This window comes from Netta rufina (assembly GCF_964035555.1).
Source record: "Netta rufina genome assembly, chromosome: 26".
NCBI classification, from domain to species: domain Eukaryota; kingdom Metazoa; phylum Chordata; class Aves; order Anseriformes; family Anatidae; genus Netta; species Netta rufina.
This window is the reverse complement of record NC_140150.1, coordinates 5263967-5282560: the sequence shown is the minus strand read 5'-3', so window position 1 is coordinate 5282560 and position 18594 is coordinate 5263967. Positions and strand designations below refer to the sequence as shown.

Below are 18594 nucleotides of genomic sequence, written 5' to 3'. Positions count from 1 at the left end.
ACGCTATCCTAACCCAGTCCCAGAGTCTCTCCCTAATTGTGATGCTGAGACCTGGTCTCCAGCAGGGTTTCTAGCGACATGCAGGACAACTAACAGCAACACCCAAACCAAAAGGGAGAAAAAAAAAAAGAAGAATTAAGATTAAAAAGGTGGTAACTATAAACAGAAGGTGATATTAAAAATGCAGAGCTGGGTGCAGACCCAACCTGTCATTAAAACACATCCAACAAAAACAAGTCACCGCACAAAACCCAGAAGATGCTAAGCAAATTCCCATTCGGTAACAAGCAAAACATGACAGTTCCATAAAAATGCACGCTGTCCCTTATTTAAAAAAAATATGAACAGGAAACAAACAGAAATTAAACATTTGCTCAAACTACAACCGCTCTGTAGGCAAAATATTTTTTTAAAGATGGCTTTTTTCATTTTCATTTTTAAATCTTCTTTTTAAGCTACCTAATTAAGTGTGAGAATGACTTCTAAAAAAAAAAAAAAAAATCCATGGCGTTGGTATATTCTTTCTCATAGCATTAAACACCACTCCTGAAATTCAGCATTCACACATGCATACTTAGATTTTTCCTCTGGAAACAGCTAGTCTTAAGTTACTGGGCTTTTGTTTTATTTTCTTCTTTATCCAGAACATGGAGGCAGAGAAGGGGGGTCCACGCTGTGTCTGTCTGCCACGTGGATCCCCCTCCCTTCCCCCAAAAGTCAGTTCTTTAAATTCTCTTCTTGCCGATACCCGTTTTGTATGTTTGTGTTTTAAGACTGTCCGAAGGGATAAGGACCGTGGAAACCCTGAAAAAAAGTTGGAGACATAATCAATTTTAATTGGTAAGGAAATAAAAGTGATCAGCGTACGCCTACAAATACCAACCAGCCCATCCCACACTGCTGACCCCAACGCAACCCCTTGCCCTCCAAAGCCACCTCTGTTGTCCAGCCTTAGGAAACACTCACAAAATGCAGGGTTCGGTGCTTAGAGCTGTCCCCCAGGGGGAGATGCCAGGTGCTACCCACTTACCTCCTTCAGATGTTACTTTGCCAGGTTAAAACCAGGCAAAACGTTTCTCAGGTGCTACTGCACCAAGAAAATTGGTGTATTTTCTACCCCAGAGCAAAAATTGCTTGTAGATGCCACAACACCTGCAAAGCCAGCGACTACGCTTTCACAGGCGTATTCTAAAGATTACAGCAAGCAGCTAAGAGGCCCTAACAGGTAGTAGAGGCTATTCAAGGAAAACCAGGATTTTAAGTCCACATTCCCAGCGATGTATTTGCTCTCTCAGGATAATGTTATTCTATTCTTCGAACCAAGTGGCCAGTCCTTCATCACGAAGCAGAACAGGGAGACCGACAGGCGGGTAAGGGATCTCCCAAGCCACAGAGCTGCTCGGTTTGTCACAATGCTGAAGATACAAACCACACAAAATCCTCCCGTAACACCCAAGGACATGCTCAGGTCAGAAGCGGGACGAGGGAGAGGAGCTCACTGTATTTCATCGTCAGAGTCTCATTTTGTGCAGCCCAACTTCTTATGAGCATCCTGATGAGTTAGCCAAAAGCACAGCTAGCACAAAGCCCTTCTATGTCATTAAGACAGTAACGGCTTCAAGTTTTCACAATTTCACCTTTAGCAGGAAAAATCTCAGAAAAAAAAAAAAAAACAACAACACACCAAACCCACCATCATTTCCTGCATGTCCTACTGCAGCTCCACAACAACCTCGCTGTGTGAGCCACGAAACGAGTCTAACACAACTCACGTCAAGTGCCAACTGCAGTAGCTCAAGCTGAATTGCAAAAGCCCAATTTCAAGAGCTCCGCTGGGTATCTATGCTACAAAGGAAGCACTACAAGGAGCTGATGATTTTGCTGCAGCTAGTGAGAAGTTAATTCTTTAGGATATATTGGATGGCAAAATAGAAGGCAATAGCAAAATGGAGCATCTCCCAACAGCTCTCAGAAGTCATCCAAGAGAGAAGGAATAGCAAACAATTAAACAGGACATCTTGTGCACTGCGTGCAGAGCATGGAAAAGAAGACTGGGAGCTGGGAAATTACTGCTTGTAGCCAGAAACATGTGCAGGTGACGGAAAACCAAGCACACAGCAGCCCTAGGAAGGTGCTGCACTCCCAGACTGGGAACCAAGCTCTTTGGGAGACAACAATCCCAATGGATTCCCCAACAGTTCCACGCAGAAAGCAGCAGTTCCCATCAGAAGACTGAGGCTGAGATATCCAACACTTAGAAAAAAAATACCATCATGAAACTGGGGGAAGGGCAAGAGCAGAAGGAAACCTCTGGGAAACCTCTCAGGAAAACCTTCTGGATCTTCAGGTACCGCTCAGGTCCTGCTTTCTGTAGCATCTCATTTAAAGCTACACAATTACATTAATAATGGGTTAATTAAAAATACTGTTGCTGAAACAGTGGGAAGGCGAAGAGCAGAAGGGAAACTGTGCATTAAAGTACCATGAAGAGTCACGGGTGCATGTGCACACAGAAAATGATAAAGGATACAGAAGGAAAGTTATGCTAGGCACAAGATCCTAAATAGTCTCGCCTCTAAGGGGCTAAGCTGCTGTACCCAGTACTGCTCTGCAGACAAAAACCTGAATTTGTGGCTGATCACCTGCACTGACATTCACCACAATTTGCTTCACCTTTTAATCAGCTGCACAGAGGCTTTGTTTGCAGATCCGACTGGCAAAGCTCTCCCAAACCTCCCAGGGGTGCTCCGCGCACTGAGTGCTCCCAGCTGCCTGCTCCCTCTGCTGGGGGCTCCCCGCTCCGCAGCAAAACCTTTTTGTTGGCTCATTTGAGCCTGCCATAAACCAAGTCACCTGCAGCACCTCCCGACAAAGGGATTAACGCAGTTAATGAGAGCACAGCCCAGAGCCCTGCACTGAAGTCAGACAGGAGAACAGGTCATTAGTCCTCGTGTGCGCAGCCAGCCCATGCGAAGCGGCTGCTGGCCTCGTTCTCAGGGAACCCCCTGGATCTCCAGGTGTTGTTTTCTGCAGCACCTAATTCAAAGCTATACAATTATGCTAATAACGTGTTAATTAAAGTCAGAATTTAGCTCAGCTTTAGAGTCACGTTACCAAGTACCCACAGCTCTGTGCCGCTTGCAGGCTGACAGCTCCGCGTGAGCTCCTCGCCCTGCTCCAGCAACTTCAAGAGCAAGATGCTCCCCATCTGCCTGAAGGTAGAATGAAACTCACCAAAAAGGAAAAAAAAAAAAATCCTTGGTCTTGGGATTACCATAATGTAACTCTGCATACAAGGAGCTTTTCACCGCAGGTCATTTACCCCTGAGATTTATTAGTGCATATGAGAACTTACAAAACCCTAAAGGTTGCTTCTTTAAGACCAAGAGCGTGGGCTTGGTCTCACATCACACCTAACAGAGCTCCTGCATGGAAGAAAAGAACTTGTTTTAAACTAGCATCACCGCAGGAAGCATATAACTTCAAGTTCTTCTGGATATTTACAGGGGAAAAAATATATTTCTTGTGAAATTAAATTTCTGGATTCTAAAGGCTGTTCACTAAGCTGTGCTTTTGTGTTGTTTGTTAAATCATCAGGACTAGGGTAGGAAGAAACAGATTTCAGTTCAGTTCCTACCACATGTTGCTAGGTCATTTTATTCAGGTGGTTTTTATCTTTTCCTTTTTACCCATCCCTCAGCAAGAAACTCTTATCACCCTTCCCTCCCCCCAAAATAAGCACACTTCAATACTTTTTCCTCTTCTTCAGTTAGATGCAAGCTCTTCACTGAGCATTTGTTTCTTATTACATTTATTCAACACAGTTATAATAGTGTCTTGGCACCTAAGGACTTCAGTTACTGTTACAATGCAAATACCAACCTCCATTACAGGACACTTTTGAGAATAATTATCCCTTGTACGCAAGGTTTTACATCATAAAATGCAAAAATAATTCTGCATACAAGTGCAGTTTTATCCCAGTTATTCCAGCTGAAGAACTACTCACACTATTTTGGTGAATTCGCTTCCATTCTGAAAATGAGATCACTGCTTTTATGAAAAGCTCAGCTGCAGCTTTGCAAATTCACTTTCAGTTCTTCTAGCATCTTCCCCACAAGTAATTGCTAACTGGCTACAAAAAGCATGCCGGCTATTCAGACAAATGCAGGAGAACAGAGGGCCATGATTTTTTCAAGAGAAGCCTGTACATGCTAATTTTTGTTATAAAGCATCGGTTGATGTCAGTGTCTAGAAGGGAATTGAGAGGTTTTGGAAAGTTAAAGGCCTTTGTAAATGTGGTGGTCTATAAATGAAGACACCTGTGCTTGGGGACCAACCAAGCACAGCAAAGCCTCCACATTCACATCCACGGCACCTGGATGTGATTTGAGGGAACAGGAGCACGCCATCCCCTTTCTAAACACAGCTGTGGAGTAGTGGAGCATTTTGAGGTAACACCAAAACGAAACCAAGCTTAAGTGGATCTTTCATAAACCATCACAACACAGGCTTTCAAACAGCTATCTTTATTTCACCTTTGGGATTGAGTCAAGATGGAGAAGAGGTACACGAGCAGAGACAGGAGTTTGGTGCCCAGCTGCAGAGCAGTGCAGGAGGCTCCCAGCAGACACCGACAGCATCAGCCAGCGCTACACGTCCCCCAGGCTGCTCCTGGGCACTGCTCCTCCAACCCACACTCGGCTAACTTAGGAAAGCTCAACACAAGCAGAAGAACAAAGTATTTAGCACTTTTTTTTTTCCTGTAATTCTATGCATGCTGTGCAAACATGGTGCAGCAGTTCAGACCCCCTCAGAGCTGCTGGAGATGCACGGAGCTGATGGAGCGCAGAGGGCTCAGGGATGTGAGTAAGCCACCATGCAGCACCTTGGTTTTTCTGACTTAACAGCAAGCTTTTAGTCTGCAGAGAGAAAAACAGGGAAACTGCCGGCCTGCAGTGGAGCTAAGTCAAGCTAAAAATCACATTATATGGCATTTCCCACAGTCCGAAGGCATGGGGACTGTTGGTTTTCATGGCTGAGCTAGCATGCAGCATCCAAACATTAGCCTTCCACCACAAAAGCAAAGCAGCTCATGCACTGTCAGTTCAGCCTGCAGACGCTGTAGCAGTCTGGCTGTCAGAGGCTCGCCGCAGTAGTTTGGAGCCCGACGTTCTCCCACTTGCTCTGAACAAATTTAACCATGGGGTAACCGGCCTGGTGTAAAGCCCAGACACCAGAACAGGAGCTTCTCTTCTCCAGGGGGGTGTGCGTTTCTAGGGCTCATTCCTTACCCACAAATACGGTTTGGTACCCAAACAGTTTCCAGTAGAGAAAATTCTGTCTGAAGTCTAGAGAGGTACTCCAGGAATAGGCAAGTTGGAGCGTCCTGGTCTGGGAAGAAGCTTCCAGGAGCAGCAGCAACTTTTAAACTCAGAGAGGAGAGGCCAGTTACAGGCTGTAAGGACAGAGGGACGCTGGGCTTCCCCTGCATACAGGTTGCTGTCAAATAGCACAGATCGGAGTTCAGCTGCACACAGAATGAAGATGGGGAGCGTAAATACAGCAGGGGAAAAAAGGTGGTAAGAGTTTGACCCCAAATTCCAAAATGCTTCTATTATACGGGCTTTTAAGAGTATTGTGAGCAATGAGCAAGCTGGATTATCCTCAGGCAAGTTGTAGAACATTTTTTGCTATGGCAATGACTCTGCAAATTGTTTCGTACAGGTGAATCCTTGCAGGTCAGAACTTCCCCATGCAGTTTTCTGCATTACACAGCAAGCAGCAATACCTCGACTCACACGGGCAGGCAGCTAAATTCAGCTAGAGATTCAGACATCTATTTTCATATAGAAGTGACAAGTACGATGTGAATGTCAGTACATGGCTATCCACCCCAGAGCTTTTTAGACATTTAAACTGTACATTTCTTGCCTTCGTTAAGAAATTTAACTCTAATCCCCAGGCACTATAAGAACGCATCTTGTGCTTTTAGTGTAAAAGACTGTCACAAGAGAGCAGCAGTGACCTCGACAGTGTTGCTATGAGACAGGAGCGAGTAAATAGAAGGAGGCTATATTAGCCTCATCTCTCTTGAGAATACAGAGAGAAAGTGATTGCCAAAGAGGAGAATAAAATACCCATGCATGGGTATATCTGGACTCTAACACAAACTCATCCCTATCCCAAGATAAGCATCCCATCCCGCACATGTTTAATGCTAAGAACATGCAAAAACTCCCCGGGGAATGGATATACAACATGCTTTGAGCAATGCCCTGAACACAGACCCTGATCTACAGCCTTCCAGCAGTTTATTTCATAGGGTGAGGCAGGGTGGCCTCAGGAAGGCATATACTACAGCAGGAACAAAGATCACAGTTTCAAGTGTATCACAGGTTTCATCTTATCTGCTTATAGGCGATTTGGTGCCTTTTTTTCTCTAGGAAAGTTTGTTTCATTGAGCACAGCATCTGTACCACGTGCTCTGCAAAGCACTCCGGCCGTTTCCACGTGTGAAACATTGACATACTCATCTCATCTGGCAGCAGATGGCACATCAGCAGCACCGAGATCCTGGCTCCACTGGGGAATTGTAGAGGACAAGTTCCACCTGCTCAATTGCACCAGAGAGAGAACTAACACAGACAAGGTCTGGCAACTTTGAGGCTTTTAGCATGTTTTACAGTGGCAGACGCAAGGAACAGCTAGTTTTATCTCAGAGATTTCATGGTCTCATGCAACCGTGTGGCTGGGGCCCTTCACAGTCTCTCGGCAGAATGGAAGCCTCAGCAATGATGTGATAAATATTTAGGGGCTTATCCTCCTTCTAAAGGCAGGACAGAGGCCTTAACTGAGCTTTAACCATCCCCTCTGCTGCATCTCACCAAACGGTGTGTTAAATATGACCAGGGATTCACCCCACTAACTGGGTGCATGAAAAATATTAGATGTTCTGCCCAATATAAGTACAATCCAGGTATCCTATATCCAGCTATCTACACTACCAACCCCCAGTGCTCTTTGTCTGCTCCTAGAACTTAAAATGAAGCCTTCCAGGTCAATGTTCAATCAGAAGACAACAATGTAGTAGCTTTCTTTCACCCTCCACAAGCAGCAGAGTACAGGTCCAGTCCCCAGGGAGGAGGAGGAGGAGATGGGAGGCTGAAGCATTGGTAAGATTACCAGCAGGTGCCCGACCACCACCTGCAGCCCACGCAGTTTAATACTTCTGACACCACCCCCATCGTGCCCTTTTCCATTTAATCTGAGCCCCAGCTGGGGATCCCACTTACACATTACCTATTTTTTTTGGGAAAAAATGTTTTCCAGAAGGATTTCCGGCTTGCAGGAAGAAGGGCTGCAAGGCCCTCGGCCTAAACCAAGAAAGGCAAAGCTTGTTCACCTGATAGTTTTAAATGAGACCAAGTATTTAGGATGCCAAACCTACAAAAATTGTTCACTGCAGAAAGAGCATCGCACCACAGGGATGGTACCAATGTGAGCAACAATGCCAGAATGCTTCCTGCCCTGCATGGAAAGGGCACGGCTGGAGGAGGTCTCTGATCCTCACACCTACCTCAGGAACGGCTCTCAAAGCAACAGCGAACTGGTGTGATGTCAGACAGAAACAGCACGTTAGAAATAAAAACCTCAAGAACCTTAAAGATCTATAAACTTTCTACACAGCCTATCCTGTCTCCAAAAGCTACCCTTCCTAAAAAAAGGAAAAAAATGGAGCAAGATTTCTGCTTTTATATCAAATCTACCTCAAAACCCCCTATGAATATTCTGAAGATACTAAAAGGAATAAAAAGAGAAAGAAGGCCCTACCTCCAAGGTTAGGTTATAACAACTCATAGGGGTAACACTCACAAACTTTGGGTTACTAGCCTGACCATATTTCTTAAATTTATCAACAATATCTCTGGCACTGTTTGTCTCCTTTTTGGCTTTTCTTCTCCACAGAACATCTGGCACAGGCTATGCTCTCTGCACCTCCAGTAGGTACATGTTTCTTACACCTATGCTCCTCCTGAAAAAAAAAAAAGGCCAAAATCTGCTACTCAGCCAGGAGCCCCTGCTGATACACCAGACCTCTTGTTGCCCGCACCACTCTCATTTCAGTAGGGAGGGCGAGGAATTTTCCACAGGGGAGACCTAGTGAAGAAACGAAGGCCACGCTGCTGCCAAAACCCCACATCCAGAATTTCTGTGCAGGAACTTTCTCGGAAGCGCAGCTCTGAGCAGTGCCACATCTGCCCACCTGCAAGTGCAAACAAACGATGAAGCAATTGCTAAGCCTGCACTCGGAGAAAGAGGGCAAAGGGGAAAAAATAAAGCTAACCCAAGCCTAAATCTGACCACTGAAAGTGGAAATGAGTTTTCTCACCTAAATTAAAGCCTAGTGTTAAGCTGTGAAAGGCTTAGCTAATTCCATCAACTCAGAGCTATACTTAGCAGCTGATTTTTACTCTTCACTGACTGATGCACGAGCAGAGCTGTCCCCACCCTTCGCTGGGATACTACAACCCCCAACGGACCTGAGATGGAATTTATGCGGAGATGTGTCAGCACATAGGTGGCCTCTGCCAAGTCAGAGGATGGTCCGTCCCTCCAGCAAACACCACAATGAAAGCGGGCACTGCTATCCACCAAGAAACCATCAAACAGCAGTGACTTTCGGTCACTGTTAACCCAGACTGCATTTGAACTGATAGGTGAAAGGTTTTATTTTTTTATTCATTGCTTAAGCCATCCATTTCATGTTTAATGAGCAAGAATCTTGAAGCAGGAACCAATACAGCTTATAAAAAATTATCTTTGGGGTGCAAAACACAAAATGGGTGATTGGTAGTCTGTCAAACAGTTATTCCCAAGCATGCCAGCAGTAAAAAAAAAAAAAAAAAAAAAAAAAAAAAAAAAAAGCATAGCCCTGGTGCAAAGTAGGCCACTAAAATATGATCCACTGGTAGAGGACAGGCAGTTCATCCAGTTAGGAACTAAAGTGCTGTAGGTGAACTAATATTAGGGCTTTATTAAGTCATTCAGCAACCAAGTGTTATTGTCCTACACAGCCTGCTTAAAGTACAGTAAAGCATTTTTAAAGGATTTTAAAAATCAAACTAGTTTGACATACGACAATACACACCTACACATACTGGCTGCATTAACAGGTGGATTCTGAATTGTAAATAATCCTGCTATTCATTTGTCACACACAAGCAAATAAAAACAGTCAAAATATCACTCAGACTCTTATAGCATCCACCAAGCAAGCTTTTGAGAGAGATTTAAAGTAAAGATAATTTAAAAGTCACCTACAATTATAAACAGGACAAGGACACAGACAGGAATAGTCCTCTGACTGACCATTCCTGACAGATAGCTTCTGGGATCAAAATGTTGAGCTCTGTAGTCACTCCACACCAGTTAAAAAAAAAAAAAAAAGTTATCTGGTTAATCTTAGGTTTGGGGTGTGGTCATTTCTTTTTTTAATTCTGTAAAAACTTAGGAGCACATCTTGAGAGATATTTTGACTTATCTGCATATGCAGCTGGAGTAGGCCCCAGCCACTAATAGTTACAGCACCCAGACAAGATTATATAAACTTTAAGAAGGACTTGAAGCAAAAACAAAAAAAAAAAGGTGGATCTGGTAGAGTCTATCAGAGGCAAAAGTATTTTAATATAACATGAGGAGTTGGCAGAGTCAGACAGTCAAATTCAAAACCTTCCTTAGCAGGTCTGGCAGAAGCAGAAGGGAAGGGCTTTGCAGTTTGTAACGAAGAACTATTACATACACCAGTCTCATCACCTACCCATTCTCCTGTTCGCCCAGGGCACCTACCTTACTGTATGTCACTACCGACAAGTTGTTCGAGTGACTGCTGGGGGAGAGATTTACAGAGTTTTGTGACAGTCCATTCTGATCTTGTTCGATTTGGTCAGGAGCAGGCCCCCACGTGTTTTTGCTGATTGTGCCTAGCTCGGAACCCCCAGGGTCTTTTAGGTTGTTTTCATCTGGTTGCCTGTTCTTCTGCGGAGAGGCGAACGGGTTAAAGTTTCCTTCTACCTTGCGATGCGGTTGCGTGTTGAACTCTGTTTCAAAGGATGACAGCTGCTGTGTTACCCCTAGAAGTCCTCCAACTTCCACGCTGAGGATCACCCAGATGACATCTGTGGAAAATGAAAGACACGCGGGTCATCAATAGATGGAGTTTATGGAGAGGTGGGAAAAAGGAGAAAGTATGAACTCATTTCTTTACAATAGCAACAAAATGATTGTTTATAACACATTTTTATAAAGCATCAGAAGTACTGGGTAGAAACAAATAAAGTCCAACCCTTCAAGGGAATCAGTTAAGTTTTACTCCTACTGAACTTGGAGGAACCAGGTAAGAACATATAAAAAACAAGCTGACACGATGACTTGAAACTCCATACTTCAGATTACCAATAGGATGCACTGAAAAAGAAAACCTGAAGTGACTTTAACCAAGGCTACGCAACAAGTCTGAAATGAGAGCCAGGCGATATCACTCCCAGTCTCCTGCTCTGACGACAAAGAAAAGGTCATGGGTTTTGGTTAGCATTAAAAGGTTTGGCTCTGAAAAAAAAAAAAAAAAAAAAAAACTTGGAAGGTTATTAGGTTTATGACAATTCACACTAGAATATCTGTTTCAGTTCCAAAACATCCACAGTAGGTAGACAAGATGCACAGACTGGTAGACTATTACACAAATTTGCAAACAACTGGCTAAAATATGTATGTGTGTGTGTGTTTACAGTTCTTACATCACATGTGTCTTTTGTACATAGCTAAGATTGTTTTTTCTACTTACCATTTCATTTACACTTCATGCAAACACTGTGGCATATTTACACAAATACATTGCTTGGGACCTATCCAAATTCAGTCCTACTGCTTTTTTTTTTTTCCCCACCCCTCCATTAAATGTGCTCCAGTTTTGTTTTGCTGCACAGAGAGGGAAAATTGAAAAGAACAGCAGCAATTCCTTATCTCATCTCAGCAGATCTAATAACAGCACCTCACGTCACATGGGATTCGGGTTCCAGTTTTTCTGCAGCGTTAACCTACAAGGGGCTCTTTTGTGCTGGCTGGGGGCAGGAGGCAGCAGCTACCCTCGCTGCGCAGCTTTACACCACCACTGCTTCACAGAGCAGCCTTCATTTGCTGGAGCTCTCCTTCCAGCCCTTCACCAGGTTGAATGTCGCTCATTAGCTTGCATTCTGTGACCCAATTTACCACAAGTGGGATTCCACCTTACAAAACCACGGCTGTTTAAGGACCCCAGCACCATGCCAGAGCTGTGCACCGACACCAGGCAACCCCCAGCTGGACCTGAGCTGTGGGAGACAACAAGCACCAGGGATTCAACCTACCACGGGGAAGGGCATCTTTGATTCAAAGCTCAGTTGCCAATTTCAATTTGCAGGTAGTTTTCCTTCAAAAGGTGTAACTTGAGCAAGTTTAGTAAGCCCTTAGCCTGCTTCTTTGTCAGCGTGTAGGAAAACCTTGGATTAATAACCGCACAGGCCCGCAGCAGGCAATGCAAGTTGAACAGGCCTTTCAACCTAATTTATGCACACGTTTCAGGGACAAGTTACATCCACTTTCAACACAGAAGAGTCTTACACTCGCTGACAATTCTGCCAAAAAAACAGAGCAAAGAGTTATTTTTGACTCCGAGTGCTAACATCTCTCACTCAAACCCGGGGACTTGGGATACGCCCAACTGCCAAAACAGGCACAAAGATGTTCTCAGTATAAACTACAGCTGGCTAAAAATCACTAAATGGCTCCGAATGAATGAAGATGTTGGTGGCTTAGCCTGAGGCACCATGAAAAATATCCCAAAGTGATTTTTAAATACAGAAAAGTGGTTCCCAGCAGATGCACTAAGTTTAACTATTGAAACCTGGGCCTTTACCAAGTGTCAGATGGGGTTTTCACCACTTCGGTTTTATGCCTGTATGTAGTTCATGATGTTCAGCACTGGAAAACTTGGAACAAATTCCAACAGGGAAAGAGTTTCAAGGAGAACTGTGCAAGCCTCTTTGTTTTTAAGAGCTCTGTGATCTGCAATTTGTTCCAGTGTTTAGAAAACAGTTCTGTGCTGACCAAGACAACAAAGCAGCTCACTCGATGTTTTCTGTTTTCTATATTTAGCCTCAGAGCCAGCAGACCTCTACCCTCCTCCTGCATTTAGTCAAAGCTTGCCAAAGGCCTACCTGCAGCAAGGAGCACTGGCCCCCAGATTTGTGGAGCAGAACATTTACAAAATGGAAACCAAGGGTTATCAGACCGCAGCTGCCTGGTTCTTACATCTTTGTACAGTAAGGTTTCATGTCAACAGCCATTACAATAAATCACACAAATACATTTAGGGATACAATTTGGTTATCAGGAGGGTGTCCAACAAGGGGCCAGGAGCATCCATTCTGTTTACAACGGGAATATCATGAAGAAGAGCTTGAAGTGCCAGAAAAGGGATCGCTCACCTCCGTAATAGAGTCCTGTGGCAGTGCACATTCGCCACTGTCCCTGATACATTCCTGCTGTGCTGGGGCTGCACATCTGAACACTGACATCTGCGATCTCCTGGGGCTCCAGGGACCTGACCATCACCATGTTTACGTGGCCGAACTGGTCTCCCCCAACATACTTCAGGCAAACCCCTGGGGGCCAGGCCTCCGTCCCTGGGATCAAACAGAAGAAAAAATTAGTGATGATGCACCAGGAAAAGTCATACGTGTTTGTATGAGACTGGATAAAACACACTCATCAAAACAGTTGTGCAATTGTTCAACAGTCAAAGGAATACCGAGATACACGCAGCATTGTCAGCAACTGACAGAGGAGAACACAGTTTTCAGACAAGGCATAACTGGTCCACTTTGTGACCAGCAGGAAAACCCGTATTTCTTTTGAAATAATCTCTAGCTCTTCACACAGCAAGAATCTCAAAGTCTGTGTAACAGCTGAAAAGGCAAAAAAATCAACAGAACTGAAATTCACATGTGTTTTTCAAATGCCATAGCCAAAGAGGTCAGACCTAGTTTTACTTCTCCTCATTTCTGCCTCACTACATGCAGCTCCTGAGCCTTGCAATGTCAAAACACGTGTTATTAACCCAAAGCGCTGGAAACCTTTTTTTTCAGATAAGAATTCCCTTTTCAGTCCGTTAGTCTCAAGAGGAACAAAAACTTCAAATTACAATTGAAGAGCTGGTACTGCTTTCTAAACGGATTTATTCCCCTCCCTGCACCAACCCTTCTCTCAGCCTTGCGCAATGGTGGAGAGGACTGTGAACACGATTTCTTTGTGGAGATCAATGTTTAGACTGCAGACACTGGGCCTGACCGTGCGACCTGGCAATCTGCAGAGATACAGAGAACAGTCACTGCATGCAAACACAGCCATCTCCGCCAAAGATAACAAGTTCTGGGGCAGACAAAAAGTAACGTGCTTCCAAGACTCACAAAAAAAAAAAATCAGCTTAGAATTGGCTTTTGCTTCTCCTCCAGTAATGTGGCGGGCCTGAGCCAATGACTTTGAGAATACCTTCTGCTTGGCTGAGGCTGAAGGGAACAGCCAAGGGAAGCCTGATGCACCAAGAAGCTTGGAAGCACTCGAGGCGAGAACGGTGGCTGCTGATCTGACCTCAGGCTACCTCGAGGAGCATCCCCTGCAGCAGCTCGCCTGCTAATTCAATCCCTGCGGATGCCTCGGTGAAGACATGGCAGGAACTGGTTTTCTACTCAAGTCCTCATTCGTGGACCTCTGTCTTGCAGGGAAATCACAACACGAGCAAAGAACACCGGACATTCAGTCAGGGACATACTGCTCCGGCTGGAAACGCTGCTGAGATCGGGAGGTCTTTGAAAGAGGAGCCAAGCGACGAGCTGACCTCAGGCTGCTGTGGGGGAGCTGACCACGAAGCCTCATCTGAAAAGGCTGGCAGCCCAGCAACAGGGTTTAGTTTAAATAATTGATGTGATTTTTATCAGGTTTAATGGCTTTAGGCTTGCAAGGTGCCTAGAATGCTGCAACTGATAAGCCCCATAAAATGAAATGATGATTATGTCATTCTATTTCGGTACACTCATCTCGCGGGAGATGATAAATTGTAGTAACTGTCCTGCAGAGCCAGCAGCAGCTGGGGGTAGAGTGGGAAGAGGAAATAAGTCTTAAATCCTGCTGCTCTTTCAGCACTGCTCTCACCACACAAACTGATCTTTTGGCCAAGCACCGTCCTGGAAGGTATCAGAGCAGGGTATTAGTTTTTAATAACACACAATAACCTGGCTGAACCCAGCTTTACTGCTTAAAACCGACAATCTCCCAGAGCCCTGCTTGTCACACATGTCAGCCACCAAGCACCTCCGTGACACATGCCTCAGGTATTTCTTGTTCTAGGACCACGTTCATTTAATCAAGGGTTCCTGTAGAGTTGTTAAAAACCTTGGCTTTACTTCAGTTATCTACCAAACAAGCAGATATTATCTGGAAACACTACAGTCCTTTGATATTATATCTTAATTAAACCTTAAAATAGTTATAAAATGCTGTGGTTCTGCTTAAACTTCAGTCATAACACAGTACGTGAAGGCATATTTAACTAAAACATGCCCCAACAGCATGATTTTAACAGGAGTTGGCCTCCAGCACCAGTATTAGAGCACAGATGTACTTCTTAAGAAGTCAGGCTTTAACCCACACAGAAGCCAAAACAAATTTTGGCCTTGCCAGGAGCTCAGGAGTCAAGATTAACTGTAACTACCCTTCCTCATTTCAGCAGGCCCAGGGATTTCAGAAGGTCAAACGTACCAAGAACAATGAAACACTGCTTAAACGAGGATGTTAAATTAGGGCTGGATTTACATGCAGGAAAGAATGCATCAGGAAGGATCTGAAAGGAGCCAGAAAGGGGGTGTAGTCATAGCACACGCAAATACCAGGAGTGGAGAAACTAGATCCATCAAACCTACTACATTCGTAAGATTTGAGACAGTTATTAAAAAAATGCCACTTTTGAACATTACAGGAGTTTAAGCAAGCTATAGTGCAACGGCATAAGTGAAACAGAAAAAAGTAAATGGAAATAATTAAGGCCTTTCTCTAGAATACAGTGTTTATATGTTACTGTCCTTACCTCCGGTATCCTGATGAAATACTTAGATTTTTACTAGTGTTTTAGTCTTTGTTGTACTTCGATATTTAGCACAAATGTGTACAGCACTCAAGCACTGCAGCTATTTACCAGTAAAAGCACTAACGTAGCTGTACATTACTCATGATGATTCATGGCATTATACCTCGTTGTGCTATCATGCTTCTTCACAGAAGTACAAGCAGGTCAATTAAAGTCAGGCACAGGTTAAACATCAATGCAACATCCTGTCATTGCAACAGTCAAAGGCAAGGTATTCCCCTTTGCATCCTTGGATCTCATTTCTCTCTGACTACATCCCAACAGATTAAGCACTGGGAAGGCATTCTGCCTGGTCTCACTTCCTGGATTTCGGTCCCTGCTTTGACTTATCTCACCCTGGAATGTGGCATCGCCAGCCCTGCATCCTCCTAACGCATGAAAAAGCAATTCGGACAAAAGGGTACTGAAAAGTAAAAGGTACCTGCCACGTTCCCCTTGCACAGCCACCTCCTCTCAGGTTAGATCTCTGCCTCCACAGAGAACACATTTCTACCAAGAGCCCAACGAAGTGACAGTGACAATCAGAAACAAGGGGGCAAAGCAGTGTAGTGGTACTATTCACAGGCTGGTCATGAGCTAAAAGGCTTTGGGACTTAACGGGATCTCTTCACCAACTCAAGAACATGTTCCATTTGTTTAAGTGATCATAAACAAAGACTAGCTAAGGATTCTTAATCTACTCTCAGATTTAACTACTGCCAGCAACAAAATGAAAACAAACACGTATTTCGTTTTCTATTTACCTGCCTCTTCCTACAGCAGTTCCCTAGAGCTTTTGCTTACGTGGTGGCAGGAAGAACAGGACTGGGGCACTGACCAAGCTGCACAATGAGCCACGCATTTGTGCTGACGTGAGAAGGGATACGCAAAGGTACTGGAGGTACCTCCTCCAGTAACGGGGTGGCTCTGGTCTGAGTGAGGTGCGCACGGACCTCCTGCCTTGAGCTGCAGCTCCTCCATGAGATCTGCCACCGTGTCACCTCACCGCCTAATGCACGTGACATGGGCTTTGCTGCAGTCCGAGGGACTTACCTGTGTTCTGTATCCTCCATGTTTTTGTAAACTGGGTGTCAGGAGGGATGGACTCTCCTTCCCCGATGGTGACATCTTCAACAAAGGACATGGAGGGTACGTTGATATTTGGGCTCTCAAAGTCATAATAGGCTCCAATGGCGGCTTGTAGGTTCCTAGAAAGCAAAAAGCAGATTACAGCCTTAAGTACACGGGTGAGCCGGGTCCTCTTGAGAGGTCCACGTGGGTCAGCCTAAACAGTAAAAATATTATCCTGATTAGATGAACTCTGCCGCTCACATTTTCCTAAACCCTCCATCTTTATCATACACGGATTCTGCAAGATAACAGAGCTCGAAACATAGCTTTTTACCTTCTATAGACACTACTTTAGATCACTTTGCTGCTTCTTGTTTTCACTGGAAACCCCGGAACTCAGCCTTTTAGGGCTCCACCCTATGGGACTCGACAACAACTTGGAGGGACAGCGGGTGAGTGCTGGGCAGTGGTGTGTGGACAGCTCTTTATATCTGCCTCGTTTCTGCAGCTAATTTCAAGAGAACTCAACTTCGTTTTATGTTGGCACAAAAGATTCAGAGGAGCGTAAGATGAGCAAAACACAAAGCACACTGCTGATAACTCTGAAGGCTAAAGGGCATCAGCAACTACGGACAATAACTCAAGCCCTGCTGCTTGTGAAACGCAGTCGTGTGAGCCACGAGCACTCCCTGACTACTTATTAATCATCAGGTGCCTGCTCAGCTCTGGATCGTCACAGCTCAGAGGAACTTACAAACCGTCCAGGACGAACAAACATTCGTACTGATCCCAAACAAGTGGCAGTGGAAGGCTGTGATATATTACGGACACGCAGAAAGCCACAAGTGCTATTGATTCATGGTCACGGCGTAGCTGGAAACTCGTAGGGTAATTAATTTGAAAAGAGGAGCAGTCAAACAGGAAGAGGATTCATGAGGCTGAGCTGCCATTCCACGATATACTATTATGTTATTATGTAAGTGTTGTGGCAAATCATGTAATTCCTCTGTTTACGCATGGCTGCAGGGTTGTGGCCCTCATTTACATGCGGTGAGTAGGTGCTGTGAGAATGGGGATGAGCAAAATCGCACCGAAAGCACCGGGCATAACAGCTGCTTTGTGATCACACAGAGCTATTTTGCTTTTTTTAAGCAAGACAAAAACAAATCAAGAACCAGGAATCGCCACCTAGAGCAGAAGCCCTACAGAAGGGTGGTCAGAAGCTGTGTGGTGCGGTGATTTATGGAGGGTAAGCATTGTTTGGTGGAGTGTCAGGTGTCCAACCCCCAGCCAGAAAGCCAAGGTGAAAGCAGGAGAAACATTTGCAGCATGACCCTGAGAAAGAGCAAACAGAGGGCTCCGGGGGCTGCTTGCCAGCTGGAAAGGGACTCGAAACAGTGAGCAAAGGAACTGCCTCCTGCTCGAGACCTACAGCGCTCGAGGGAAAAAAGAAAATCTGATATTGTGTAAAACCAAAACCACCTGGGAGAGAAGCGGCACTGACTGCTTACACACAGGACCCCAAAGCAGCAGCTAACGGCACCAGAGCTTGGGTCAGAGGGGGACAATCAGATCTGAGAGCCACCCACACCGGGGGACACCTGAACAACAGATGCACCAGTCCCCGGAGCCACCAGAAGACGATGCCACTGCCCGCTGACATCCTGACATCTCCCACAGCTCAGCCAAGGCACGAGGTGGCCCCGGAGGGGCGCTCTGCCCGGCGCAGCAAACCCTCCAACCCCACACCAGAGCTTTTGCTGCTAACACACCGACAGGGCTGGGCACCACGGGGCAACAGACCAGCCTCCCGGCAGGACTCCCACATTTCGAGCGCTGAATTTCGGACCAGAAGCCATTATTCAGCTCGAGACGTTTTCCACTTCGGAGCGTCGGGGCTATATTTAATACAGGCAGCTCGGGCGAATGCTGCAGGAAGGGTGCGTGTCACGTTCGCCAATAACCGGAGACAAACGCTCGGCTTTACGTCAGCAGCCGCCTGTTGCTTATACACGGCACGAGATTTACATAACTTGCAGCAGGGCCGTGCCAAGAGCCTCCTGCTCGCCCAACCAGCTAACACCACGAGCTGCAGCTCGGTTTTCACGACAATTTCCTCCAGTGTTACAGCGATCCGAGGCAAAAGGCTTTGTGAGAGCTACAAAAGACAGCGACGCAGCTCTTTCTCCTCCTAATCCACTGCTACACAAACCCATTTTCAGACGTCCTGCACTGTCCTTGCGTGCTACGACTCTGGGATCGGGAGTAACAACATTTTATTGGCATTAAGAAAGAGAAAACAGCAG

At 45.2% G+C, this 18594-nt stretch overlaps 1 protein-coding gene across 3 annotated transcripts in view; it reads right to left on the bottom strand.

Annotated features, from left to right (window-relative positions):
• Positions 1-306: 306 nt before the first annotated feature.
• The window catches only part of ILRUN (inflammation and lipid regulator with UBA-like and NBR1-like domains), a 29652-nt gene continuing 11364 nt past the window's right edge, over positions 307-18594 (bottom strand). For 2 of the 3 annotated variants that reach the window (XM_084301915.1, XM_084301917.1), the window contains exons 2-5: positions 16271-16425; positions 12525-12722; positions 9850-10178; positions 307-804 (exon numbers count right to left, since the gene is read on the bottom strand). In XM_084301915.1, coding sequence (XP_084158041.1) covers positions 769-804; positions 9850-10178; positions 12525-12722; positions 16271-16425 — 718 coding nt within the window. In that variant the 3' untranslated portion in view covers positions 307-768. Of the gene's footprint in view, positions 805-9849; positions 10179-12524; positions 12723-16270; positions 16426-18060; positions 18167-18594 lie in introns of those variants that run through there. The other variant, XM_084301916.1, reaches the window with a different exon arrangement.